This window comes from Podarcis cretensis (genome assembly GCF_951804945.1).
Source record: "Podarcis cretensis genome assembly, chromosome: 8".
NCBI lineage: Eukaryota > Metazoa > Chordata > Lepidosauria > Squamata > Lacertidae > Podarcis > Podarcis cretensis.
This window is the reverse complement of record NC_137177.1, coordinates 76,931,214-76,959,195: the sequence shown is the minus strand read 5'-3', so window position 1 is coordinate 76,959,195 and position 27,982 is coordinate 76,931,214. Positions and strand designations below refer to the sequence as shown.

General features: G+C 46.5%; 1 protein-coding gene across 2 annotated transcripts in view; it reads right to left on the bottom strand.

Moving 5' to 3' along the window:
- Positions 1–7,933: 7,933 nt before the first annotated feature.
- The window catches only part of TMEM201 (transmembrane protein 201), a 46,295-nt gene continuing 26,246 nt past the window's right edge, over positions 7,934–27,982 (bottom strand). For both annotated transcript variants that reach the window (XM_079986958.1, XM_079986959.1), the window contains exons 7-11: positions 17,344–17,567; positions 15,075–15,146; positions 13,511–13,789; positions 11,440–11,571; positions 7,934–10,935 (exon numbers count right to left, since the gene is read on the bottom strand). In XM_079986958.1, coding sequence (XP_079843084.1) covers positions 10,838–10,935; positions 11,440–11,571; positions 13,511–13,789; positions 15,075–15,146; positions 17,344–17,567 — 805 coding nt within the window. In that variant the 3' untranslated portion in view covers positions 7,934–10,837. The remainder of the gene's footprint in view (positions 10,936–11,439; positions 11,572–13,510; positions 13,790–15,074; positions 15,147–17,343; positions 17,568–27,982) is intronic.

Genomic DNA, 27,982 nt, shown 5'->3' with positions numbered 1-27,982 from the left:
TGTGTGTGTGTGTGTGTGTGTGTGTGTGTGAACGAACTAAATCTGGAGTATCCTACTTGAAAAGTAACCTAGGGAGGAGTTTCAAGATTTCTCCTCCCAAACATTTTAAACACATGCAATATCTTGTCAGTTTCCACTGCCAGGCTATTTATGCTGCCTTTGGAAACAGCTAATTCGAACACTTGAAATCATTACACAACTCCCAACCAGAAACAAAAAAAACCAAGATCCTTCTTCTGTTTCACAGCTGAAAATCTCCACACTTTAGTCAAACTGGGTGGTACTTTGGCCCTGAGCACAGAGCAGTACTTGACACCAATTTTAAATGCAACATTTCACCTGTAACAACTTCCAGTTGATTACAAATGACAATGACCATGTCTAGGTGAGCCACTTACTTAGGAAGCAAGTCCCAATACGCTAAATGGAACTTACTTCCAAACTATACTTAATATAATGGCTATTTCTGCTTGCCTGCCACACTTGTAGCTCGCTTGCATCTAAGGAGCAATTAAAAAAGCTGTAAGTCAGCAGGTGAACGTACAAAGTTGCAGCTCTGCAACAGGCACTTTACAGACCATCTATCTGTTGGGCAGCTTTTTTTTTTTAAAGAAAAAAAATCACTGTAATGGAAACATCAATTTTGTTACTTTCAATTCGACAGGGGAGATTTTTAACCTCCTCTAGAAAAGGGTTGCCAACTTTTCAGCCTGTCTCCAGTGCTGTGCCTTGAAGAGTAGCCTGATTGTCCGGTACTGACAAATGAGTTTGTTCATAGAGTAGGTAAAAAGCACCCGGCATCTTCTAATCCCTGCAGATCAGACCATTCTTTGAGGCACAAGCAGCAGGGACTGGTTGAAAAGTTGGCAACTGCCTTGGGAACTCCTCCTAACCTCCCTCAAAACCCAGCCAATAAAATAAAAATGAGGCTGGGTTTTTCACGGGGGTGGTGGTGGAGGGGAAGGGACCTGATGTCTCTCACCAAAGCTTTCTTCTAAAGGAAGATTGCCCAGTTCCTCATCAACATATCCTTTCCAGGTTTGGCAAACTGAGTCCAAGCACAGTTGCCAGCTGACTAGACAGTTACCTGCTCCTGCACTCTCAACAAAACATTCAGCTGCAGAAATCGGCAACTACGTCCCCCGCCCCGCATTACACCAGGTGTGGTTGAAAACCACTGGAGCAGACCTGGTGTAAATATGTCGGCAGCTCTCTTCTCAGATTTGAAATAATCGTGCCCCGTTGCTTTTCAAACGCCTAGCTCTCCACCCCCAATCCTGCCCGTCCCCCGTCCCCTCAAGCGCTGAGACCTTAAGAGGTAGCGGGTAGTTTCCTTAATCAGGACTAGAACCTTGACTCACAACCGAGGCTGTCCATTAGGTGCTGCTCCGAATCAAGTCCCCCTCTCTTTAGAAGTCCGTGCGGGCGCAGGGGATCCTCTCTTGCCAATTCCAAGCGCGCAAAAGGGACAGGTCGGGGGGCGACTGGAAAGGAGCCACGGGCCCCCCTGCAACCGGGCTCGGCGGCTGCTGGGCCGCCCCGCCGGGAAGCAGGAATCTGGGGTAGGGTCCGTAGCCGCCGACGGGCCCCATAGCTGGGAGGCAGCCGCTCACCGGGTAAGGCTGGGAGGTCTGCGCCACACCTGATCCGGCCAAAAGATAGGCAGGAGGCGGAAGCGGACTCTGAGGATATGGGTGATAAGGCAAGTAAGCGGGCGCAGGTGTCTCCGGGCAGGTGAAACAAGGCGCCGTCGGCGGAGGCACAGGGGCGGGTTCCCGCGAGCGCCTCCGGGTGCGCCTCCGGCGCAGGTAATTCCCCCGCTCGAACATGCCTTCGAAGGCCGGATCCAGCATCCAGTCGTTGCCCTTGCGCCCGGCTCCCTCCCGGGACACCTTCAGGAAACACTCGTTGAGGCTGAGGTTGTGCCTGATGCTGTTCTGCCAGCTCTTCTGGCTCAAATTGTAGTAGGGGAACCGCTGGGAGATGTACCGGTAAATGTCGCGCAGAGGCAAGCGCTGTCCGGGGCTGTCTCGGATGGCCATGGTAATCAGAGCGATGTAGGAATACGGGGGCTTTTGGAGAGGAGCAGGCGGCGCGGCGGCGTTATGCTCTCCGTCTGCGAGCTGCTCCTTCTTCGTCCCCGAGGTCGCCTCGACGGCTCCGGCGCTCGCAGCTTCCTCCATGGAGCTTCTGCCTGAAGGACAGAGGTGGTGGCGGTGGATCGAGCCCTTTCGAAAGTCCCATTCCCCCACCCCCGGTTGCCACCCCCAATCCGCCAAGCGCTGAGTGCGCTCCGCTCCTCCCTTTCTCCAGGTTGCCGGTGCGCTTTCCTTACCTCTCCAAAAGCGCGCCTGGAGCTCCGTGCGTAATTCTCTCCCTCTCCGTCTCCCTCGGAAAACCAAAATTGCGCCCAAGTTTAGCGGGCAAAAAACAAACGGGGGTTTCGCAAACACTTTTGTAAGACCAAATGTTTGAGTTCATTCTCTCTTTGTTTTGATTGGAGACGGGAGTTGGATCTTTGAAATGTGCTACAATTTTTTGTGACCTGCGTGTGAACCCCGAAGAGGGAGGTCACGGCTGCCCTGAACTTGGGTGCACCTTGGCGCTGTGCCAGTTTTGGCAAACAGACCCATTTTCTTGCGCGGAGCCAAAAATCCAAGAGTCAAGAGGAGCGAGGGGGAGGAAATAATTCCAATACTCCCATGAATTGTGATTTGCTGGTGAGAGACTGCGGAGAAGCAAGAATCGCTCTCCAGTTAGCAAGAGTTTAATTGAAATGATCCTATTTTTAATTGAATTCTTTTATGACGTTGCTTTGCCCAAAAGTGCCAAGGATCCTGACTCCGTCCAAAAGAAGTTTTTACCCATTACTTCTATGGCTTGGATCCTTATTTATTTCCCTGCTCCGCTGGCAATTCACTTTGTGGAAAAGCTTTTAAACTTTTGTCCCAGCGCACGCGAAACAAAGGCAAAACGGCAGAACTTGATTAGAACTCGGAGCTGAGCCTAGGGTTGTTTCCATCCAAGTTCTACTCAGAGTAGAGCCCTTGAAGTGAGTGGAGCTAAGTTAGCCATGCCCATTCATTTCAATGGGTCTGCTGCTGCTCTGAGTAGGATGAATGTTGGGCTGCAGCTATTTGCTTCAGGCTCTCTGCCCCCTGAGCAGCGGTTCCAGCCTGAGGCATGCAAAGCAATAATCAAGAGAACATGTGCAGAGAGTGCGTTCCCTTTCACCCAGGCCAGCCCCCTGCAATGCAGGAATCTCAACTAGATCATACATGTCAGATGGCCATCCAACCTCTGCTCAACAATCTTTGATTAATAATAACAGTAATAATTTTATTTATACCCCACCCTACCTGGCAGCTAACAACAGTAAAAGATTACAGTAAAAGCACAATGGGGGGGGGGGACAATTTAAAATACAGGGTAAAATGCAATTTAAAATGCAGCCTCATCAAAACCATAAGGGGAGGGAAACATAAGGGCCAGACAGAGTCCAAACCAAAGGCCAGGTGGAACAGCTCTGTCTTGCAGGCCCTGTGGAAAGATGTCAAGTCCCGCAGGGCCCTAGTCTCTTGTGACAAAGCATTCCACCAAGTTGGGGCCAGTACTGAAAAGGCCCTGGCCCTAGTTGCGACCAATCTAACCACCTTGCGACCTGGGACCTCCAAAATGTTGTCATTTGTGGACCTTAAGGTCCTCCGTGGGACATACCAGGAGAGGCGGTCCCGTAGGTATGTGGGTCCTAGGCCGCATAGCGCTTTATAGGAGAACCCACCACATTTCATAGGAGACCATTCCACAGTCAGCTGCTCTTACTGTCAGAAAGTTATTCCTGATGTTAATCAGAATCTCCTTTCTTGTAACTTGAAGGCACTGGTTCAGATCCTACCCTCTGGAGTGGGAGAAAACAAGCTTGCTCCGTCTTCTGTGTGACAGCCCTTTCAGTGAACAGAACTGCCATTAATGAAAAAATGGAACATAAAAAATGTGGCTTCATCCTTTTCTCTGTTATAATTACTGTAGTTTTAAAATAAATAAATGCATCACCATTTGTACAAAGAGGACCAACACACGGCATACAATTTGATCCAAGTAACTCAAAATAGGCAGGTGCATTCATTTGCAGTTGTGCTTGCAGCCTAGCAGCCAGGCAGAGGTGGCATCAGAAAATGCTATGGGGAAGGGCCATAGTTCAGTGGGAGAGCACCTGCTTGGCATGCAGAAGGTCCTAGGTTCAACCCCCAGAATCTCCAGGTAGGGCTGGGAGAGACTTCCTACCTGTTGTCTTGGAGAGCTGCTGTCAGTCAGTGCAGACAATACTAAGCTAGATGGACCAGTGGTCTGACTTGGCATAAGGCAGCATCCTATGTCTCTATATCTGGGTGGGGGAGACAGAAGACAACGAAAGGGGCAAAGTTCAGATTAGAGGGAGTGCAAACTTTGGTCAAAATATTAAAGATTCACATTAATTCCCCTGCCCTAGGCTTGGACAGGCTCTTCAGAATAGCAGGCTTGTTTTCATTGCCATTTTCATTACTATATTTTGTAGGTGAATAATGCCTTTCTGTCACCTAACCACTGAGGGCCAGAGATGGTTTTGTGTATTGGAGGTAGTGGGGTAGGGAGAGAAATTGCTCCCCTGCCCCTGTATCCTGAAGGAATGTGATGCTAGGGGCATAAGGGAGCTTTGTGAACCTCGGCTTTTAAATTTGGAGATAACCCCCCCCCCCAGGTTTTTAGCCCTTACGATTTCCACAATATGAGTAAATGCCCACCTTTAACATCAAAGAACCAGTGTAGAGCAGTGGTTGGAGTGCTGGACCTGGGAGACCCATATTTGAGTCCCCACTCGGCCATGAAGCCCCCTGGGTGACTTTCGGCTAGTCACCATCTCTCAGCCTAAACTACCTCGAAGGGTTGATGTGAGGATGCAAATGGAGAGAAGTTTGCATGTGGCCACCTTGAGCGCAGGTTAAAAGGATATACTGTGGTACCTTGGGTTACAGACACTTTAGGTTACAGACGCTTCAGGTTACAGACTCCGCTAACCCAGAAATAGTACCTCAGGTTAAGAACTCTGCTTCAGGATGAGAACATAAATTGCGCAGCGGCGGCAGCGGGAGGCCCCATTAGCTAAAGTGGTGCTTTAAGAACAGTTTCAGGTTAAGAATGGACCTCCAGAACGGATTCAGTTCTTAACCCGAGGTACCACTGTAACCAAAACAATTCAATAAATCAGATGGCTATACCTGTGCCTAGCAGAATTAAACTAAAAAAAGTTATAAAGTACGTAAAACAAACAAAGCAAGCAGAATCACTTTACAAATGCAAGCTGCATGCGGATGACAATTCAGCTTTTATTTTTTTTGGCGTAGATTATGGAGAGCTTTTATTTGTTAGGAGCACAGAGTACGTACAAGCTTTGCCTACCACACAAAATATCTCTTTCAAGCCCTGGCAGGATTAGGCCACTACCAAAACGGGTATTAGTTCAAATGGGTAATTAAGAGCACGTAGAACGGTGGGAGGAGGCTGTCCAACAAGTTTGCCTCTCCTAAGCACCTTTCCTGCTTGGTACATTTCTGGAGGCGTTCGGAAAAGCCAAGAGTGCTGTCTGTTAGGAGATATTACAGCAGCGGGAATAGGGAACTTGTGCCCCCGCTTCCAAATGCTGCTGGGGCTACAAGCCCCATTATCCATGACCGAGGCTGATGGGAGGGTCAGAGGTTCTCCCACCCGTTTCCAATCTGTCTTAACAAAAGCCAGAGCAGCCACTCATGCAGAGTTGCAACAGGGAACCTCCTTCCTGGATAGGGCTTCTGGTTCCCAGGGTTGGGGTACATGCGTCATGCTCAGCATGGCCCTGACCGAAGGTACCTTATTTTGTTTCTATACTCTGTTTAAGCACTTGATATGTGGCCCTGCAGGTCACAGTTGAGAGTAAAGATTTTCTTGCTTCAGACTCTGGAGAACTGCTGCCGGTCAGAGTAGACAATATTGGCCTATATAAACAATTTGGTCTAAGGTAGCTTCTGTGTTCCAGCTCCATACAGATTCCATTTTCACCTTTTGAGCCACATTTTTAAATTTAAAAAATTACACAATAGGAGGGGTTAGAACAGCAATAAACATCAACACACATCACCATGCACTTACCTGGCAAGGATGATCAAAAGAGCTTGGGCAATTGAATCCCCAACACACCTTATGGAACAATAAACAAATTGTTATCTGTGGCATCTATCAACAGAAAGGACGTCTGACACAACCACACAACCCAAGAAGCAGAACCTGTATGGATGCGTAGAAGTTGAAGGTGGATCCTGCAAAACTTGCTTGCGTCACCCTGGCCAATACAAAATGAGACTAACATGCCAGGCCAAAGGATTCTCGGCGCCAAAATCAGAGCAGGTTTAGTTCAGGCTGAACATCCACAAAGGTGGTAAATCTGTGACAAGCTGCAGGCAGGGTCCCATGACCTGTTAAAGCAATACTCTTCAACACAGTATGTTGAGAAATCTTTTTGCACAGATGCTAGTTTAAACATAACCTCAAACCATGGTTTATTAAGCTAGGGTTTTTTTTGGCCAAGGCAGTCTGACCCCCTCCTTCGGTAATCCTAACAGAACTCTAGCCCAATGGTTGCCATTAATTTGATTTTGAATTGATTTTAGAATGAATTGGTTTTAGAATGCATTTCAATCGATTGTGATTTTATGTAAACTGTGTTACTTTTATTGTTGTTAGCTGCTCTGAGCCCGGCTTCGGCTGGGGAGGGCGGGATATAAATAAATTATTAATAATTAATAATTATTGTTATTGAAATTAAACCATAGTTCAGCATTCCAGTAGCTTAACTATGGACATATTAACTATGGTGAAAGGCTACTTGTTAACCAGGGTTTGTAATTGGTTTATAAACCAACTTAACATTGACCGTAGCTTAGCATTGTGTGCAAACCAGGCCTATATGAAGTTTATGCAGAAAGAAGTATTTTGTCAAGGGAGTCCCCCAGATGCTGCTGGCTTAAATGGCATTGCCTGGACACAGGTTTAAAGGCCCCCCCCCCCAAGTATGGACATCGGGCAGGCAGGTGCCTTGATTGCATTCTTTTTGGCATCTGCTGAAAACATTTTTGTTTTAGGCAAACCTAACCAGAAACATAGATGGCAATGTGTTTTAACCTCTTTCTAGTCTTAAGTTTTATTATTTTTAAATATATTTTTAATTACATGCCTTTACATGTTTTTTATTGATACTTTTAATATTGCTTGTAAACAGTGAGGTGTGCTAGTCTTCCATCCTAATTAACCTTCAGGAGGTATTGGAAAACTTACCTGTTTGCCCTGACATTTGGTGGCGGAAGAATCCTGTTCCTGGCAACCCTGAGATCATTGGATGGAATTATTTTTTTTAATTGCAGCTGCTTTTGCAATGCTTTTTTTAAAAACTGAAACTGCTTTTGCAAAGTTTTCAATTGTAATTGTTTTTAGGCTTCAGTCTGTTTCAGAATGCTTTCGCTTTTAAATTGTATAGATGTTTGTCGCCCTGTTTGCCTTGGGGGATAAAGGGTGGGATATAAATTCAATAAACAATAAATAAAATTATATCTCGAACCTGCATCAAACATTAGCCTGGGACAAGAGAGATCTGGCTTCAAATTCCCATTTGGACTGCTCTGTTTAATCTAATTTGCAGGGTTGTTTTGTGAGGATTACGTGTTGACCATGAGCTACTTGGACGGGATAGAATATAATTTCCTCCCTTGCCTACCTGTCTAAGTTACAAAAGGAATAGAAAGCCTTGTCTTGACCTATGCTGTCTGTAAAATGATCAGAGGGGTGAGTCGGTTTGAAATTGAACGTAAAAGCCACACCGCTTCTGCAATTTTTCCTCCCCATTTAGGAAAGTGATGGGACAAGATGCTCAAGATTCAATTTCATTTTTATTCTCCACTTTTATAATGAAAAATAATCTCTCAAATACAGAACATAAACTCCCTGGAGGAATGGCAGAGGTAGGGGGCAAGAGGAGGGAAAAGAACAAAACCCCTTGCATCCAAACTAAAGACACAAATTTCTAACCAAACTGTACAAAGTTAACCCCACCTCACAGTCATATTAAGTACAAAATGTACAACTTTTCCCAGTGGAGGAAAATCAAAACCAGGACTCTGCCATTTTTCTTCTCTTAAGACTCCCACCCACCAAATCCCCCCCCCAACCCCCAAAATTCAAGCCTCTCAGGAACACAGTGTATTTCGATAGTAAGAGTTAACTCCTGAAGGCAGTTGTTTTTACATTCGTCAGGGAACTAGTCCTCATGAGGCTTCTGGATAAGCTGCTCAAAGGATGCATTCTATATGTACAGAACTATCACCACGTGCCTGGGACCCCATCAGAAAAAGAGTGTCAGCGGCCAATCCCCCCTCTGTCTGTTGTGAACAGTGTACATGTGTGTTTTTAAATGTTTTCTTGGACACGGAAGGCTGATGGGCAAACAATTGTTATTCCCCACTCTTTGCTCCCATAAAGAAGTTGGCCACTTAAACCCAGGTTCTTAGTTGAGAATTGATAGTTATTTAAACGCAGGTGGCTGTGCTGCATTCAAGTTCAAGAAGAGAGTGAAATGGTGGGTAGTTGTTGTTGTTGTTGTTGTTTGCTTCCAACTGACAGGGCAATATATATACATAAATAAATAAAAATTGGCATCATCAAGCGGTTTCCCACACACACTTTGTGCGAGGGGAAAGGACAATAGCAAGACAAAGGAACACATCAACTGCATTAAGGCGGAAAGGAATTAAGACACAGACGTGGTGCTTTCAAGACACCTTTAACCCATTTTACTTGGGAGCGCTGTGATTTGAAGAATTTGCACCAGAGTGATTGCGACCGAGTGTGTTTTAGCACCATATGCAAAGGATTCTGTCTCCCTCCTCCCTTCTTAGGCAGAGAGAGCAGAGTGATCGCTCCCCACCTGCCCCACAGAGAGCTAAAGGTAGTTTGAAAGATGGAAAGATATTTACAGTGTGGTGGGTAACCTGTGGCCTTCCCTTCAGATGTTGCTGGAATAGAGTACTACAAAGAAATACAGCTTGCTTACAAACAAACCTCTCCACCAGGTAAGGTGTAAAATCACAGGCTTAATTTCACTGCTGGTGAGCAGTCACGTCGCAGCATGGAATTACACACCTGAAGTCTGAAATATTTTCTGTAAGTGCAACAAAAAAAGCTGAGCTATTTGGCAATGGGCACATTTTCCTGGGTGGCGGCAGCAGCATTTAACTTTTGGGAATACCCCGAGGAAAGAGGAGCAATTTCTTGGGAGGAATTAAAATTTGAGTTTCTGCCCATCTTAACTGGCGGTGCTTGGATGCCCACCAAAAAATACAGCATGTAGAATGTAGGACTGGAAGCCTTTGAAGCGAGACGTTTTGGAATTACTTATAGGAGAGGGGTAAGTTTTTGGACCTAGCACCTGTGATCTGGTTCTCTAAAACAGATGATGAGCAGGAGGTGGTTGACATGTGTCTAGACTCTACCACCAGACAGCAGGTGGCAACATAATACCTGATTGATATATATATAAAATAAAATCCCTGCACACAGATAACTAGAGTGTCAGTTCAAACTTCCCCAACTTGCTAGCTTTTTAAGTGCAGGGATTTACTTATTTGTTGCTCAGAGGTACATTCACGTAACCCATTCCACCTAACGGGTTGGATTGTATGTGTGCGATCCAAACACAGTCCAACTGATATAGCAAGCACCAATTTCATTTTTGAGTTTTGCAGCACAAGGCAGAATTCCTTAACCTGACCTACTTCAGCTTTTGGCTATATATAGAAGTTTTGAACGAAGATATCCACACGTCACAGATGCAGCGGGTGACAGACCTCTGAAGCTGCAAACAATGGCCTGTTTCTACACACCCCCCCCCAGTTGGCATTTCTAGTACACCACGTTGAGAGCAAATTTCTCAAAAATCCAACTCAGAAACACCCAGCGAACACCCTGGCCGTCGAGAGCTGGAGTGTATATCAGTGACATCAGAACGTCTTGTTACAGTAGAAGTGGTGCCTGTACGTGAGGCAAAAATGGAGTTACGATACTGGATACTGACTTTAAAAAAACAAAACCCCCACAATTTACCAATCCGCAAAACATTGCAAACAAGTACAAACAGATACGATGGCAGCACCAATAAATGAACTGCAGCCGAGTGGCAAGTGGTTAAGGAACCAGGGTGAAAAAGAACGCCACAGAGCAACTGAGTTAATGTGCTGGTCCTCCCTCTCCTTCTCTCATTAGAGAGAGGGGGAAACTGAGAGAAAGTCTTGTTAGGGATAACGAGGCCAACGAAGCAACGAAACGGCATGGAACTACAGGAGACCAAAACGGCATGTTTCCCGGTCCTTTTGCAAACAAGACATCAGGAAGAAAGTCCCTTGGCCAGCATCTTTGAGCTCATCCTGATAAACCGGTTCAAAAAAAGGTGCAAAGTAACTGGAGAAGCCCAGCACTGGCTGAAACAGCCCCATCATCGCCCAGCATGGGTCACAAAAGCTCTCTAAAAAGAGAAAGTGTTCTGTTTCTAGGCGAGGTCAGTGGCGATGGATGGGGGGGGGTTGTTCTCTTGCGATCAGCAGTTTGAGGCTGGCCAAGAGGCAGATATGACGACGGAAGGGCTGCACAGTGGTTGGGTCCTCCTCGTCCTAGAATCGCCACCCCCCCTTCTCTCTCTTTGGAAGGAGTGTGGCGACACTTTGGGAGAGGACAAATAGGAAGTGGCGGTGGTGGTTTGGCCATCAGTCCCCAGCAACGTGGCTCAGCGCAGGTTTTGGTAGAGGTAGGCTGACGTGAAGATGGCGTTGACGGTCAGGCTCACGGCAAGGAGACCTCGGAGTGCTGAGTTGCCAAAACGGCCTGATTGGAAAAAAGAAAGGAGACCGGAGAAGGAAGATTAGCAGTGTGAACCAACCAGTCTGCTCATTATTATCTGTGACAGGCCTGTCTTCCAGGTGCCCCCCCAGGAGTGTGGCAACAAGAGCAGGGACTTTTCGGTGGTGACACCCTGCTTGTGGAATGTTTTCCCCAGGGAGGCTCGCCTGGCGCCATTCTTACATTAATCAGGTGCCAGGCAAAAAGGTTCCTTTCTAACCAGGTCTTTGACTTTTCATTATTTTTTTTTGAGGGGGGAAAGGGATGTTTTAATGTAGTTTATTTTTTAAAAAATAAAATATTTGTTTCTTTTTTATGCTGGGTTTTTTTTGCATGTCTGTTTTTGTTTTTATCTATTATCTAGGTAATGTTTTTCAATTGCTTTCATATTTTAATTACTATTAATTCTATTTATTAGACAGTTTCTTGCCATGGCAAACCATGTTTTAAGCAAAAAACCCCACAACCCAAACCCTGCGCAACACTCACCCCTCCATCCTGTTAGTTCCTCCCCTTTCGTCGTGGTGTCCACCACGCAGCTCGACGAGTGTGATGAGTTCTCCCCTTTCTTGACAGTGCCGTCACTGCAGATGCTCCCGGCTTCCGTTATGGCTCTCATATCTTAAAAAAGGAGGACAATTAATAGTATTATTTATATGCATCCCATCTTGTTGCCCCAGCCACACTGGGCAGCTCCTTACAGAATATTAAATACACAATAAAAATATTTAAAAAACAATAAAACATCAAACATTAAAAGCTTCCCTAAACAGGGCTGCCTTCAGATGTCTTCTTAAAGATAGTTGTTTATTTCCTTGACGTCTGATGGGAGGGCGTTCCACAGGGTGGGCACCACTACCGAGAAGGCCCTCTGCCTGGTTTCTCTGTAACTTCACTTCCCGCTGAGAGGAAACCGCCAGAAGGCTCTCGGAGCTGGACCTCAGTGTCCGGGCTGAACGATGCGGGTGAAGACGCTCCTTCAGGTATGCAGGGCCGAGGCTGTTTAGGACCTCTTTTTCTATATAAGAGTGCCATGCTGGATCACATCAGATCAGCAGCATTGTGGAGGCAGAGCCAGCGGTGGAAGAAGGCTCTTGGGTACCTGGGGCGATGTGCCCAGGGGTGGGCCAACCACCCATAGGGGCGGGGCACGCAATGCCAATAGGGACGGCACGGGGCATGCCATGGTACCCATAAGGACAAGCGTGCAGTGGGGCCTCAGGCACCCTACAGCTGGTGGGGGGAGGCAGTGGGCAGACAGCACAGAGCTTGCGGGCACTGGGACGTGTGGCTCATGTGCGCTGCAGGCCCCGCGGTGACGAGTGCCGCCCGCCATTTTGTCACCTCACATCAGGGTGACACCCAGGGCAGACCGCACCCCTGCACCCCCCTTCGTACGCTCTTGGGCAGAGCACAGCCACCCTGGCTAGCAGCCATTGATAACCTTTTCCTCCATGCATTTGTCTAATCCTCTTTTAAAGCTGCCCATGGGCTGAGGCATTAGCATTTCTGAATGCCAGTGGCTGGAAACCTCTTGTGCTCAGGGCCTGCTTGTGGGATCTGGGTGGCTGCTGTGAGCACAGGATGCTGGACTTAGATGGGACCCCTCTGGCCTGATCCAGCAGGCTCTTGCTCTGCTGAAAAACGAACAGAGTTGGCTGGAACCAGCGGCACTTTGCCAATAGCTCCAGGGAGTTTTACTCTACGCCAGATTTACACAAGGCACCAGGGTACTGTTGTGCTCAGGCCCTGCCCGCACCTGGTTGGCCACTGTGTGGACAGGATGCTGAACTAGGCGGGCCTTTGGCCTGATCCGGCACTGCCAGCCCCTCACGGCAGCCACTGTTGAACTCTAGCCCAATGGTTCCCATTAATTCGACCCTGAATTGATTTTAGAATCAATTGATTTTAGAATGTATTTCAATTAAATGATTATGATTTTATGTAAACTGTGTTATTTTTACTGTTGTTAGCCGCTCTGAGCCCAGCTTCGGCTGGGGAGGGCGGGATATAAATAAATTTACAGTGGTACCTCAGGTTACATACGCTTCATAGAATCATAGAATCAGAGAGTTGGAAGAGACCACAAGGGCCATCGAGTCCAACCCCCTGCCAAGCAGGAAACACCATCAGAGCACTCCTGACATATGGTTGTCAAGCCTCTGCTTAAAGACCTCCAAAGAAAGAGACTCCACCACACTCAGGTTACAGACTCCACTAACCCAGAAAAAGTGCTTCAGGTTAAGAACTTTGCTTCAGGATGAGAACAGAAATCGTGCTCCGGCAGCGCGGCGGCAGCAAGAGGCCCCATTAGCTAAAGTGGTGCTTCAGGTTAAGAACAGTTTCAGGTTAAGAACGGACCTCCGGAACAAATTAAGTACTTAACCCAAGGTGCCACTGTATTATTATTATTATTATTATTATTATTATTATTATTATTATTATTATTATTATTATTAGACTGCTCAGGTTTCCAGGCACAGCCACTGGAGCCTCAACTATGATAAACCACAACCTTGGCACAGACGATTCAAGTCCCACCTCCCGGATGGGTACGTACCATGCAGTCCCCGCTCGCTTAGGTTCCTTTTCGGGAAGGCGGGCAGCTCCGTGGCGAAAACGTTGCTCTCTGAGTGGGCCAGGTCCTCCTGCTGCTGGGCCTCGCTGTGGGCCGAGAACAACATCAGCCGCTGGCCCTTCAGGTTGAGCCGGGCAGGGCTGATGAGGGGCCGTCGGTAACGCAGGGAGCCAGAGCTGGAAGCCACAGAGCCGGCCACGGATGGTGCCGGCGAAGGCACAGGGGAAGAGACGCAGCTCCCGGAGAGGAAGGAAAAATATTCTGAGAGGGGAAATGGGAGTAGGAAACAGAGAGAGAGAGGGAGGGAGGGACAGCGTTTCAGTATATGTAGAAATCAGGAAGTGGGAATTTTGGCTGCGTATGCGCCAAACCGGTTGTTTTTTTAAATAAGTTTATATATAGTGAAGTCATAAAAATATATATTGAAGTGGTTTACATTAAAAAGATGAAAACCATGCATGAAGCAATTAAAAGCAAATTCGAGAGCAAAGAAGTTAAAAGCAAGCAGCAATAAACCACTGTAGAAGGACACCTGAAGCAGGTTCCCTCCCCCTGAAAAGAAAGAAATCCTGGGAACTGCAGTTTGTTAAACGGCGCTGGGAATTCTAGCTCTGCAAGGAGTAAACCACAGTTCCCAGGTTTCATTAGGTGAAGCTGTGTGCTTTGAATGTAATGGTGTGTATGCAGCCGTTATTTATGATATTATTATCAGTAGTAGTAAAAATCTAGATAGATGCCCTTTAATAATTATTCCCTGTGTGGCTTACAACAAAACAGTATCAAGGGTAATGTAATATATAATAAATTAGAATCAGCAACAGACATCAAGGACAGATCAAAAAGGAACTTTTGTTGTAACCCACCCTGGGACCCTGCTGCTATAATTTTTTAAAAGGGTTTTTAATTCTGAATTTTAAAATTGTTGCAACCTGTGCTAGGATTTGCTAGTGAAACGTGGGTAATAAATTTAATCATAAATGATAATAATACATGATAAGCTGCTTTAAAGCGCATTAAAGTGTAATTCTGGTCACGTCTACATTGCACCTTGAAAGCACATGACTTCCCCCAAAGAATCTTGGGAACTGTAGTTTGTTAAGGGTGCTAACCCTGCAAGTGGGAACTGCGGTTCCCAGGATTTTCTGGGATGGGGCGGATATGGTGCTGCTAGTAATAGAAGTCTTGGCACCCTTCAGCCACGTTGCTCAGAATGTTGTTCTGTGTGCGTTATCTGAAGATGCGATTACAAAACCAGTTTAGAACCAGTGCAGATCTGTTCCTTGGGTGACTCCTGCATGGATTACTTTGTATCCAAGGTGGGGGAGAGAACCAGACAGGGTTCAGAAGGGTGACAGACAGGTCACCCGTGTGAGCAAGCTACTGTGACCTGCCTAATTTGGAAACACTGGTGCAATTTAGGACCACAAAGGTGTTTCCCTCTCTTTTGTGTGTGTGATTTGTTCAAAAAAGAGAATGGTATCTCTGCTCTTTCTGGAACCTCTTGGCAAGTTCAAGCACCCCAGAACAATGCCTGGGCTCTTCTCACCTGATGTAGGAGACTCTTTGGAGTGAGAGGTCTGGGATGGTGGCCGGCTTCCGCTGAAGAGGTAGCCAGAATCTAAAAAAATAAAAATAAAATGAAATTGCATGCAGCTACAGCAATCACCAGGGATGCGGGTGGCGCTGTGGGTTAAACCAGAGCCTAGGACTTGCCAATCAGAAGGTCGGCGATTCGAATCCCCGCAACGGGGTGAGCTCCCGTTGCTCGGTCCCAGCTCCTGCCACCCTAGCAGTTCGAAAGCACATCAAAGTGCAAGTAGATAAATAGGTACCGCTCCAGTGGGAAGGTAAACGGCGTTTCTGTGCACTGCTCTGGCTTGCCAGAAGCGGCTTAGTCATGCTGGCCACATGACCCGGAAGCTGTACGCCGGCTCCCTCGGCCAATAAAGCGAGATGAGCACCGCAACCCCAGAGTCGGCCACGACTGGACCTAATGGTCAGGGGTCCCTTTACCTTTACAGCAATCACCAACGACACAGGAGAATGCTAAATGAATGATAAGTGTCAAATAATGCATTTCTGAGGGTCTGGAGGCCCAAGGCTGTCGTGAGAATTATACCCTCTGCTAAAATAATAAGGAAGCTGCTTTATAATTTAAGTTATTTCCATGGCCCACCTTGTTCAATATTGTCTACACTGATGGGCAGCAGCTCTCTGGGATTTCAGGGAAGGTTCTCTCCAGGTCCAAGTGCAGATGCCAGGGATTGAACCTGCAGCTTTTTGCATGCAAAGCAGATGCCCTTCCCACTGGCCTATGCCCATAGCTGTCAACTTTTCCCTTTTCTTGCGAGGAATCCTATTCGGAATAAGGGAATTTCCCTTTAAAAAAGGGAAACATTGACAGCTATGCCTATGCCCCTTCTCACTATAAGAAACTAAGAGTCCTGATAGGGCTGGCTCAAAAGCCCATCTAAGTTTAGGATCCCATCTCCCGCATGGCCAGAAAGCCCTAAATCAGGTTCGGAAGGCAACTGACACTTTGTCTCCCCAGTTCACATACACACACACACACACACACACACACACACACACATTGAGAGAAGATGTTGCGTCAAGCCAGGAGGAAGAAAGTTAAACAGAGCAGCCACGAAAAGGAATCCCATCAAGCCACCAGTTTCCGAAAAGCATTGGGAGCGCCTCTCGTTCCGTATCCCTCTTGCATTTCTCCCTCGGTCCACCCCCAGCTCCCTCCTACCATCTTTCTCCTGAATCCCTTTTGCTCAAAGGATTCTTCTGTTTTCCTTCTCCGACTCGCAGCCCCGAAGCTTGTCCCAAGATGCCAGGAAAACGTCACAGAATTATAGAATGGTAAAAGTTGGAAGGGACCACGAGCATCATCTGGCCCAGCCCCTTGCAATGCAGGAACCACAGCTAAAGAGCATGTCGAAGGTGCCCATCCCTCTATGGATGTGCATCTGTACTGTCTTGCACCGAGCAGATGTCTTCTGACACACATCTGCAGCTGGATCAGTCCTGTGGCAACAAGGCTTCCGTAGTCAGTTATCACTTGGCCTAACTGGCCTTACACAAAGCTAGCAGGGGAAGTTCAAGGTGCTGGTGCACAAGCCCCTTATACAGCTCAGGACCAGGATACCCGAAAGATCCTCTCACTCCTTTACAGTGGTACCTCGGGTTAAGTACTTAATTCATTCTGGAGGTCCGTTCTTAACCTGAAACTGTTCTTAAACTGAAGCACCACTTTAGCTAATGGGGCCTCCTGCTACCGCCGGAGCACGATTTCTGTTCTCATCCTGAAGCAAAGTTCTTAACTTCAAGTACTATTTCTGGGTTAGCAGAGTTTGTAACCTCAAGCGTATGTAATCCGAAGCACCACTGTATATGCCTAGCTGATGACAAAACTCTGCAGGCAAGGGTGTCCTGCAGATACCACCTTATGAGGAGTCCCGTTCTGCACAAAGAAAGAAGCAGGCCTTTAGTGTGGAGGCTGCTGCCATCTTGAATCCCCTCCCCTTGAATATTAGGCAAGTGCCATCTCTTGGCGCCTAAGAAAAACCTTCCTCTTCTTCCAGCAAGGTTTTTAAGGTGGAAGATCTTTCCCGGTTTGCATCTGTCTTGGAACTGCTTTTAAAGATTTTTTTTGCAATGTTTTACTCATTTTTGAAGCTGATGTTAATGATCTGCGAAGGCCGCCTTGGGCTAGACTTCCATCGCTGGGGAAGTGGGGTGCAAGTGCAAAATCAAACAAAGAAATGCTTTGGCTTGTGGCTATTGCCTTGCCTCTTTTATGATCTTACCGGTTCGGGCCAGAGAAGGGATGGTGCCCAGGGACAGGGCCCGGTTCAGCCTCCCAGGGAGAGAGGAAGAGGAAGTCCGGCGCGGTGAGCGGAACAGTGTCTGGCTGGTCAGTGGAAGCATGCTGGGAGGAGTTGGGATGAAGATGGAGGGAGAAGAAGGAGGCGATGGAAAGCCAAGATCAACGCCGTACGGAAACGGAGAGAAACCATCGCCAGAGAGGTACCTGTGGGCGAGAGACCCGAAAGGGCAATTCACTTGGTAGGCTCAGCCCACTGCAAAACCATGTTCACAGAGCAGTTTAGCACACAGTTGAAATTACTGCCATTTCAGTGTATTATCAGCCCACAGAGACAGTACAGTGGTACCTCTGGATGCGAACGGGATCCGTTCTGGAGCCTCGTTCACATCCTGAAGCAAACGTAAGACGCGTCTGCACGGGTCGCATTTTGCCGCTTCCGTGCATGACATCATTTTGAGCGTCTGCACATGCGCAAGCGGCGAAACCCGGAAGTAAAGTGCAACCTGAAAATATTTAAGCTGAAGTTTATTCATCCCAAGGTATGACTGTATTCTGAAGAACTAGGGTCATAATCCAACAAAGGTATCCTCGGCGCAGGTTCAATGAAACTGATGAACTGAAGTCAGCTATGCCTATTGACTTCATTGGGTCTATTCTTGAGTAGGGACACACTCACAGCATACTATTTAAAGCTGCATGGCACCACTTTAAACAGCCGTGGCTTCCCCCAAAAGAATCCTGGGAGCTGTAGTTTGTTAAGGGTGCTGAGAGGTGTTAGGATATACTGCAACCCCCTGCCCAGACTCCCTGGGATTGAGTGTGAAGCCACTCTGTGGTGGGGGAATAGGGGGTCTCACTTACCAACTCTCAGCACACACAACCAACAGTAGCTCCCAGAATTCTTTGGGAGAAGCCAGGACTGTTTAAAGTGGTAACATGATGCTTTAAATGTATGGTTTGAACACAGTATGGGTGGAGCATAGCCTACAAGTCCATCAACGACAATGGAAGCTTCAGGATACAACCCTCGTTACTGTAGTTCTACATAGTAATAGAAGTCAGATCAGACACTCAGGCAGAGACACAACAGGGAGCCTCTTTTTTGGGTGGTGCTTTCAGCTCCTAGGACCCTTTAATCCAAGGATGGAGAGCCTGTGAGGCTGGGGCTGATGTCCTTTAGATGGTTTTCACCACCATCATTAAGTCTTTTAATCGTAAAGGGTTTCAAAAGCTCGTCAGAGTGACCTTTCATAAATTGTTATGACAATGCTAGGTGGTAGGTCTGATGAGAAGCTGAGATGATTAACGGCTTGCCCAAGACCACCTTGTTAATTCTAACAAGAGATTTCCTGATTCACAACTCAAGCATTTAGCAACGCCAGACCACAAAGAATCATGAGAGATGGAAGGGACCACGAGAGTCATCTAGTCCAACCCCCTGCAATGTAGAAATCTTTCACCCAACGTGGCTCAAACCCACGACCCTGAGATTAGAGTCTCATTTTCTTACCGACAGCTATCCTGCTGTGCTGTCACACACTTATGAAAATGGTTTGTAAAGGTTTAGAAGACAATGTTCCCAATACTGGGATCTGGAAATTTCATTTAAAGAAACCAAATCAACACACTTAGAGGGTAAAACCTATTGGGATATTTACCTGTGTTGCACCATGAATGCCCTACTCCTATGTTAAGCTCAACGCCCCTGTTAAGACCTGCCCCAGCTGCATTGAATGGTTTGGCAACAACTAGAGATTGGGAGAAAGAGGTCTAAATGTCAAAACTCTCCATGCTGCTGAAGATATCAACAGAAAAGCTGCCTGATTCTAGCCTGAGATGACTCAAAAATCTCTATCTTGCATTCTTTTAAAAGAGAGGAACATGTTGCATGTTTTTCCTAATATAGATTTATTATAGAGGCCCTAACTTCCAGAAGGCTAAATTATTAAAATGCACATGCACGCGCACACACACAAGCTTCTAGTACTCGTTATTTTGCTTTTCAAAGCTTTTAAAGTTCTTGCCCCTACACAAATACATCCCTACAGTGAACACAAGAACACTTCCTCTTCCTCTTGCCCTGATCAAAAAGTGGTTAAATAACTGGGAGAGCAGCTACTTGCAATCCCGGGGGGTGGGGTGGAGTATAATGCTTGCTCTACAACAGGGTTGGAAGAGAAAATGATCCCTATTGATTTCAAGAGGCTAACAGCACCTGAGACAAAGTTCTAGCTGGGGTGGAAAGGGAAAAGTTGCCAAAGCAGGGTTGAAATTCAGCAAAACCACGCTGAGGAGGCATTGTTGCAGGTGAGATTATTTGCCTATTAATATTTTGGGAAGTGAGCCTGTGCCAACGAATCTAAAAATGTGACCCCCCCCCCCCAATTCTACAGAGGACAGTCAACAAAAGTATAAAAAGTACAAACAATGGCTACTGCCCTGCCTCCAATGTCAGTGTGCCCCTGGATATCAGTTGCTGGGAATCACAAGTTGGGAAGAGATCCTGTTGCACTCAGGGCCTGCTGTCAGGCTTCCTATTTGGGCCACTGGCCTGATCCAGCAACCAGGCTCCTCTTATGTTCTCAAAGTACCCTGTCATCTCTATATAGGGCTCAGCAAGTGCAGCACACGCAATGGGTTCCGAATTCAATTTCTGGCAAACGTTGCCTGGGAGAGATGCTCTGCCTGAAACCCTGGAGAGCTACTTCTAGTCTGTGAGGACAATACTGAGCTAGATGGAATCAAAATAAGGTGATTTCCTGTGTCCCTACACCTTCAGGGAAGGTCCACAGCTCAGGGGTAGAAAACTTGCTTTGCCTTCACAAGGTACTAGGTTCAGCAGTCCATGAAGACGTTACTGAGCTAGCAATGGACTGATGCTCTGACTTAGTATAAAGCAGTTTCTTATGTTCTTAATCATGTGCATGCAGGATAAAAACAAGCTACATCATTTGCAAAGGGTTGATACAGGTAACTGAAAGCCCTCCATCACCTACCTTGTCTTTGAGGATCTCAATCATCCATCCATCCATCTATCCAAATCCCAGAAGAGAACTACACCCATGTTCTGCAGTGTGTTCTTTTCTCATGCCACAGTTCCTCCTAAAATCCTGGTGGGTCGTGGCCGTTCATCGTAAGATTCCCCCTTCCCATTAATTAAATCTTCGTGGTTACAAGGCAAAATGGCTATGACGACAAGGCATTTTTCTTGTGCTCTTCAGCTGAAAAAGGCTCCCAAATACCCATGACAAGACAGCCCTTGTGCCCCTCAGGCTCACAATCTAAGAGACATGGCACAAAAGGAAAAGAGACCTAGGCGTGAAGAGGAAAAAAAGGGAGCCTAGGCACTGATTTTGTCTCAGTTGTGTCAGCAGCAGCTAAAAATGTGTTAAAACCTAGTCAAAAATCCCAGAGCTGAACAGAGACATTGAGCAAAAGTTTTAGGACATAAAGAACTACTCTAGGAATTTTGCAGGAGAAGATTCTTGGCCAGAAACATTGCAAATGTTGGAAGCCAAAAACCAGGAAAAACTCCACTCTGCCATGAAGCTCACTGGGTGATCTTAGGCTTCTTGCATCCTTCCCACCTCGCACAGTTGTTGGGAAGATAAAATGGAGAGGTGGGGCAGATGAACTACCATTTATAGGGCTGAACCATGGGGATTGAAAAGCAGTTGGGGAATTTCATCAGAATGGCTTCAAAAATAAAGCCATTACCTGCTGCTACATATCAAAAGGCTGTGTGCCAAAGAGGACTTAAAGTAATTTTATTGATTTCCCCCCCCCCCCCGAGACAAAATCCAAGGGTTCTTTTCATGTATGAAAAGCATTTGACTTCACATACGTGACTTATAGATGGGTGGACCTCTGCAAATAGATGGTGACTGTAAAGTTAACATACTGTTGAAAGCTACAAGCAAATGCCCATTTGAAGTAAGTCATGCTGAACTCAATGCTTACCAGAAAACCTAAACAGAACTGGGTTGCCTATATTTGTGCTTACTTGACATCAGCTCCAGTGCGGATGGTTGCTCGATCTTATCAGGACTTTAAAAAGAGAGAGGAGAGCTGCCTCATATATTTTGAACAAATGCACTTTTAAATGCTGCAAAATGCTCTCCTTCTCGCCAACTTGCAAGACTCTTATGACCTGCTTTGCATTCCAATTCCGGCATCATGGATAGGCCAGTTATCAGGGCTCATCTGCATGCCTCGCAGCCATTGGCTAAGAAGATCCTGGAAGGGAGGGCAGGGGGGCGCCATTCAAAGCTTTAGAACACAGAAAGCAACCCGGACTGTCTCTTGTTGCTGGATGCAGAACAGAAACTTTTATGGCAATAATAGAGGTGGATTCCCCCCCCCCCTTTCAGAAAGAATGCAGAAGAGACCTTATAAATCTTGAGGCATGGGGAACTATGGTTGTGGAATTTCACAGGAGAGAATTTGGATAATGGAGGCTGGGAAAAAGTAAATTAAGTGTGCAGAAGATTTTCTCTCTCTCTGGCCTTGAAAGAACTGCAAAAAACACCCCAAGATTCTCAGATTCTGTGAGTCCCATATATATATATATATTCAAAGAAGGCGAAAGTGAAGTGTTTGTTAATGCCAGCCATGGATATTGGGCTGTGGGAGGATGCTTTAGTTGGGATTCCAGCACTGCAGCGGGTTGGACTAGATGACCCTTGGGGTCCCTTCTAACTCTTCAATTCTATGATCCGTTGGAAGGATCATGGCCCTTCTCTTGGACACAAAAACACTCACCCTTTGCCAGACCTAGGTTTTGCAATGAGAGCTCCTCTTTCTGTGCCTCATCCATGAGGTGCTGCAGAACAGCCTCTGTAATCCAGGGGCCCTCCAGATGTTTGGGTACTACAGCTCCCATCAGCCACAGGTGGCTGATGGGACTTGTAGTCCAAAGCATCCAGAAGGCACCAGGTAGGCGAAGGATTGCTGCAGAACCACAGTCCTCCTTGTTTAGCATGCTGTGTGCAGGATGCTTTGAAGGGCAGAGAAGACAGTACAGTGGGCCTCGCAAGACGAAAAACTCGCTAGACGAAAGAGTTTTACGTTTTTTGAGGTGCTTCGCAAGACGAAAACATCTTGCGGGTTTGCTTCCTTTTTCTTAAAGCCGTTAATACCTGGGGAATCCGCGCTCTGCAAGACGAAAAAATCGCAAGACGAAGCAACTCGCGGAACGAGTTGATTCCGTCTTGCGAGGCACCACTGTATACGAACATTTTTAAAGATGCAAGCATTGCCCTGAGTCAGCTCTTCCACCAGCCAGGAATCTGTAACGGCAGCTAAGCTTGGGAGGGGTGCTTGAGAAGGCAGAATACCACAAGAAGGGCAAGGTGGGTGGAATAAGAGGCAAGGACTAGCCAAAGCACATGTTGCAGTGACCCACAGAAGGCCGTGGGCTTAGCGACAGAGCTACAGACATTTGGTTGAAGCAGGTCTCAGATTCATTGCTAGGTAAATGGATCTCTCAGGGAAACCTTGAGCTTTGGGCCTGGGAGGTTGTTTCTGGATACAACAGTTTGTTCTTTTAAAGGGTACCAAGAAAAGACTTTTAACAAAATGTAAATTTTAAGGAGCAAATTGAAGTATTTCACTAAAAAGGGGAAAAAATAAGCCAAATCATCAGTAATGCGGATGCTAATTCTTGTCTGAAGGATGGAGCTGGTTAGCTCAGCTGGTTAGAGTGTGGTGCTGATAATGCCAAGGTTGCAGTTTCGACCCCTGTATGGGACAACTGCATATTCCTGCACTGTAGGGGGTTGGACAAGATAATCCTCAGGGTCCCTTAAAACTTCACAATTCTACGGTTCTATGAATATACAAAAAGGAGGTGGCCTTGGGCAGCCTCTGAGGGGGTTGAGGGATCCCTCAGGTTCTTGGTCAAAAAGATTCCTTTCAAATTTCAACTTTGGAACAAGTTGGGGAGACATTCAAACCCGAGATCAGATGGAATGAGCAGAGATGGAAAGAGGCAAATATTTGGCTTCACTGGCCTTAAGTCCTCTATCCTAGGACAGCTGGGGCAAATCCAAAAGACTGATGTTTTGTGGAAGTGGGAGTTGTACCCGTTCCAAACTCCCTTCAGCTCAGTCATGTGACCTAGCAACACAGAAGTTACACCAGAAAAAAAAAGGTGGAAGTAGTCAAACTTTGTTTTAAGAGCTTCCCCCCACCCTTCTGTCAGGCTTGGGCCAGCTCGGCTGCCAGTAGCTCCACTCCTGAACAGAGTTTGGAACAGGCATAAAACAGACCAGCATAATTTACCTTGACGCAGATTACGCTGGCTTCCTATTGTTTGGCTTGCTCTCTGTTACTAGTCCTCATGGTGCATTTGGGGCCAGGTTTCAAGATTTATTGATTTTGTACTACAATTTCTCTGTTGGCGATTAGAACAAATTGCCCCACCTGCAGTACTGGCAGCCAAGAAAAATGGGAAAGAAGCCCTTTAAAGCATGCTTGAACTCAGCAACGCAAAACTGCCGAGGAGTGGGAGCAGTGAAAGTAAGTCAACAAACAAAAAAAGAAGGATGTGGAGTCAAAAGCGCTTTTTGAAAAGGTGTACGGCTAAGGAGCCCTTTATTTTTCAAAACTTGGCAGTTCAAGTAGTGTTTACAACAACGATAAGTGTGTTACTAAACAATGAGGCACAGTTATGCTACATAAAATAGGAGATTTTTTAAAAGCTTAGTAATAATAATAATAATAATAATAATAATAATAATAATAAATAAAGACACATCAAGTTGATCATGGGACAGTGTACAGTGCTGAGGTATATGCTATGTGCTCACAAATCTTCTGGGTTTGCAGAGGAAGGGGAGAAAAGGAGAGCTAAACTCACACCGAAGGGGACACATGCACCTTGAGGCACAAATCAGTGTGGGGCAGCAGAATTGCACCTTTTTCGCCCAAAGGGAATCTGGACCAAATTGAGAAAAGGGAAGGAAGAAGAAAAAGACCACCTCCCAGCACCTGACCGAGGTGTGGAAACTTTGGATGAATGAAAGTATTGTGAGTTTATCTCCCCATTCCAAATCATGCAAAAAATGTCTCTGGATCACAGGAAAACCCCAATACCACTCACTCGGAGTCTTCATTAACTCACTGGTGTAACACGAAGAGTGTCAATTTTACATTTTCTTATGTGCAAGCCTGCTCACTCTTCCTTTTGTGCAAGCCACGATTTGATCAGTCAGGTGTGCAGAACCTTTTGTCCTCCAGATATTGTTGTGACTACAGATGGAGTTAGGAACTACAACTCCCCATTCTTCCAGGCCACTGACCATACTTGCTGGTCCAGCTGATGGGGAGTTGGGAGTCCAGCTACATCTGGAGGGCCTAAGGGGAAAACCCCACACCTGACCTTTGCCCATAGTTATCAGGGCGAGATAACTATGTGCCTTTGAAGCAAACCAAGCTGTGAAAAACAACTTCAAGACATGGCTTAAAATACCCTTGGCTTTTGTTAAAGAGGGTAACCACGGTTTCCTGGTTCGAAGGGAAAAAGAAAACCAGGAAACTGTGGCTAGTAAGAGGCTTCCAACTGTGGTTTTGCAGCAAAAGAGAGGAGTGAAGGGGAAGAGAACCTGGTCAAAGAGCTTTGGCATATCTTGACTTAATAAGCCGAGATATGGATTGTTTGAAAGCTGCCACCTTCGTGGTCAGGGCCACCATGCAGCAGGTTGCCATGCCCTTCCCAGCAGCCACCAGGAAATCAGAACCTTCCAGTGCGATGGCTCAGATCCACTTGGTGAGTATAACTCAAGGAAGCCTGTTTTTCAGTTGTTTTCCTGCAACATCCACAATGTATTAAAGAGCAACTTTTAATGCACACACATGCACACACACACAGAGAGGTTTTAGGGATGGGGAATCTGTGGCCCTCTTGATGGTGTTGGACTCCAACTCCCATCAGCCCCAGCAAGCACGGCCAATGGTTGAAAGCGATGGGAGTTGAAGTCTAACAACACCTGGTAGGTCTACAGCTTTCCCATAACCTCTTTTTGGGTCAAACACCACATTGCAGCAGAAGTTCATGGATGCATTCTCATTTTTAAAAGGAGAATCTGATCATAGAAGTGAGGGGCTCCAATCCAGAATCATGTGGCACAGGAGGAGGAGAATATTAGTTCTTCCTCCTTGTGCTGTTCTCCTGCTGAAACCCTCCACTGCCTCCTCCCCAGCTGTTGCTCGCCCTGGTAACAAAGGCACATTTATGTCTTTGCTACTGCAGAATGTCTTTCTTTGGTGTGGGGTAAGGCTTGGGGAGAGATAAATAGCTCCCACACTCCATGCCACAGTCCCAGGTCCATATCAGAACCCCACTTGCCTATCGTAAAGGAATTTCGAAAGAGACTGTGATGCATTCACACATATCCACCACAAGGTGTCATTTGGTATTGCTTTGATAGTGCTCTTAGTGATAGGGCTAGCAGTCCTCCAAACCAGGCAGAGCCATTTTTCTGAATGCATATGCTCCTGTAAATATATCCTCAAAATACAAGGATGACAGGTGCCTCCTGTCACTCAACCTGCACTGGGATGCCAGGCAGGAAGGAGCTGGAGTGATGTTGCTGTCCTACGCGAGGCGATGACACCTAATTTGCATAAGGACCTGCCCAGTGGAGCAAGTGGGAGAGGCAACCCATTCAAGGATCCCCTCCTCTCTTTAGGAAAGTGACAGAATTGTAGAGTTGGGAGGAATCCCCAAGGGTCATCTAGTCGAACCCCTGCAATGCATGTTCAGCAGCAAGAACACATTAAGACCACACAGAGCATGTGGCTAGCATGCTCTTTTCAGCCTTAGGTCTTCTTATCTTAGTGATGGATTGCAGGGTGCTCTTTGTAGGATCAGTTACAGATAGGTAGCCGTGTTGGTCTGCCATAGTCAAAACAAAATAAAAAAATTCCTTCCAGTAGCACCTTAAAGACCAACTAAGTTAGTTCTTGGTATGAGCTTTCGTGTGCATGCACACTTCTTCAGATACACTGAAACAGAAGTCACCAGACCCTTCTATATAGTGAGAAGGTGGGGAGGGGTATTACTCAGAAGGGTGGTGGGATTGGGTGATTGGCAGATAGCTGTGATGAGCCTGTTGACGACTCTTAAAGACTGCAATAGGTCTTACAGGAAAAAGCAAGGGGTGAGAAGGTGAAAAATGGCTTTGTCATGTATAATGAGATAAGAATCCAATGTCTTTGTTCAGACCAGGTCTCTCCATGGTTTTAAGTTTGGTAATAAGTTGCAAGATCTCAAAGTAGCTGTTCTATTACAAAGGAATTTCAGAAATACACTGGAAAGAGAAGCTGCTGAATTGCAACTTATTACCAAACTTAAAACCATGGAGAGACCTGGTCTGAACAAAGACATTGGATTCTTATCTCATTATACATGACAAAGCCATTTTTCACCTTCTCACCCCTTGCTTTTTCCTGTAAGACCTATTGCAGTCCTTAAGAGTCGTCAACAGGCTCATCACAGCTATCTGCCAATCACCCAATCCCACCACCCCTCTGAGTAATACCCCTTCCCACCTTCTCACTATATAGAAGGGTCTGGTGACTTCTGTTTCAGTGTATCTGAAGAAGTGTGCATGCACACGAAAGCTCATACCAAGAACTAACTTAGTTGGTCTTTAAGGTGCTACTGGAAGGAATTTTTTTATTTTGTTTTGTAGGATCAGTTTGGGCACTGTGCCAGTCATGGGCCAGGGAGCTTGCTGATGGTTTAGAGGGACTCTGAATGGACACTTTGCAGTGTCCTGGCAGCCCAGAACTGCAAACCGTGATTTGCCGAAGCTCAGTGGTAGAGAATCTGCTTTGCATGCAGAAGGTCCCATGTTCAATCCTTGGCATTCTCAGGCAGGGCTGGGAAGGTTCTTTGCCTGAGACCCTGGAGAGCTGCGCCACTCAGTGTAGACAAACCCAAGCATGATGGATACGGGGGTCTGACTCTGTATAAGGCAGCTTCCTTTGCAATTACTGAAATAAAAATGCACACACCGGGCATCATAAAGGTAAAGGGACCCCAGACCGTTAGGTCCAGTCGCGGACGACTCTGGGGTTGCGGTGCTCATCTCGCTTTACTGGCCGAGGCAGCCGGTGTACAGCTTCCAAGTTATGTGGCCAGAATGACTAAGCCACTTCTGGCGAGCCAGAGTAGTGCACGGAAACACAGTTTCCCTTCCCGCCGAAGCGGTACCTATTTATTTACTTGTACTTTGATGTGCTTTCGAACTGCTAGGTTGGCAGGAGCAGGGACCGAGCAATGGGAGCTCACCCCGTCGTGGGGATTCGAACCGCCAACCTTCTGATCGGCAAGTCCTAGGCTCTGTGGTTTAGACCACAGCGCCACCCGCGTCCATCATAGAACCTAGCAAATTTCACAGAAGACAGATTGATATTCACACATATACACCCTTCAGAACTAGACACTGTTCCTTCAAAGGCAGGTTTTATCAAGCATTATTTTTTTCAGGGGGAACAAGGCAATAATGGCTACACTTTTCCTTACCGTAAGCAGTACGCACAGAAGGAAAGACTGTTTATATGACATGCCCCCCCCCATTCTCCTTTAACCTACCTTCTATTTTTGTGACTTT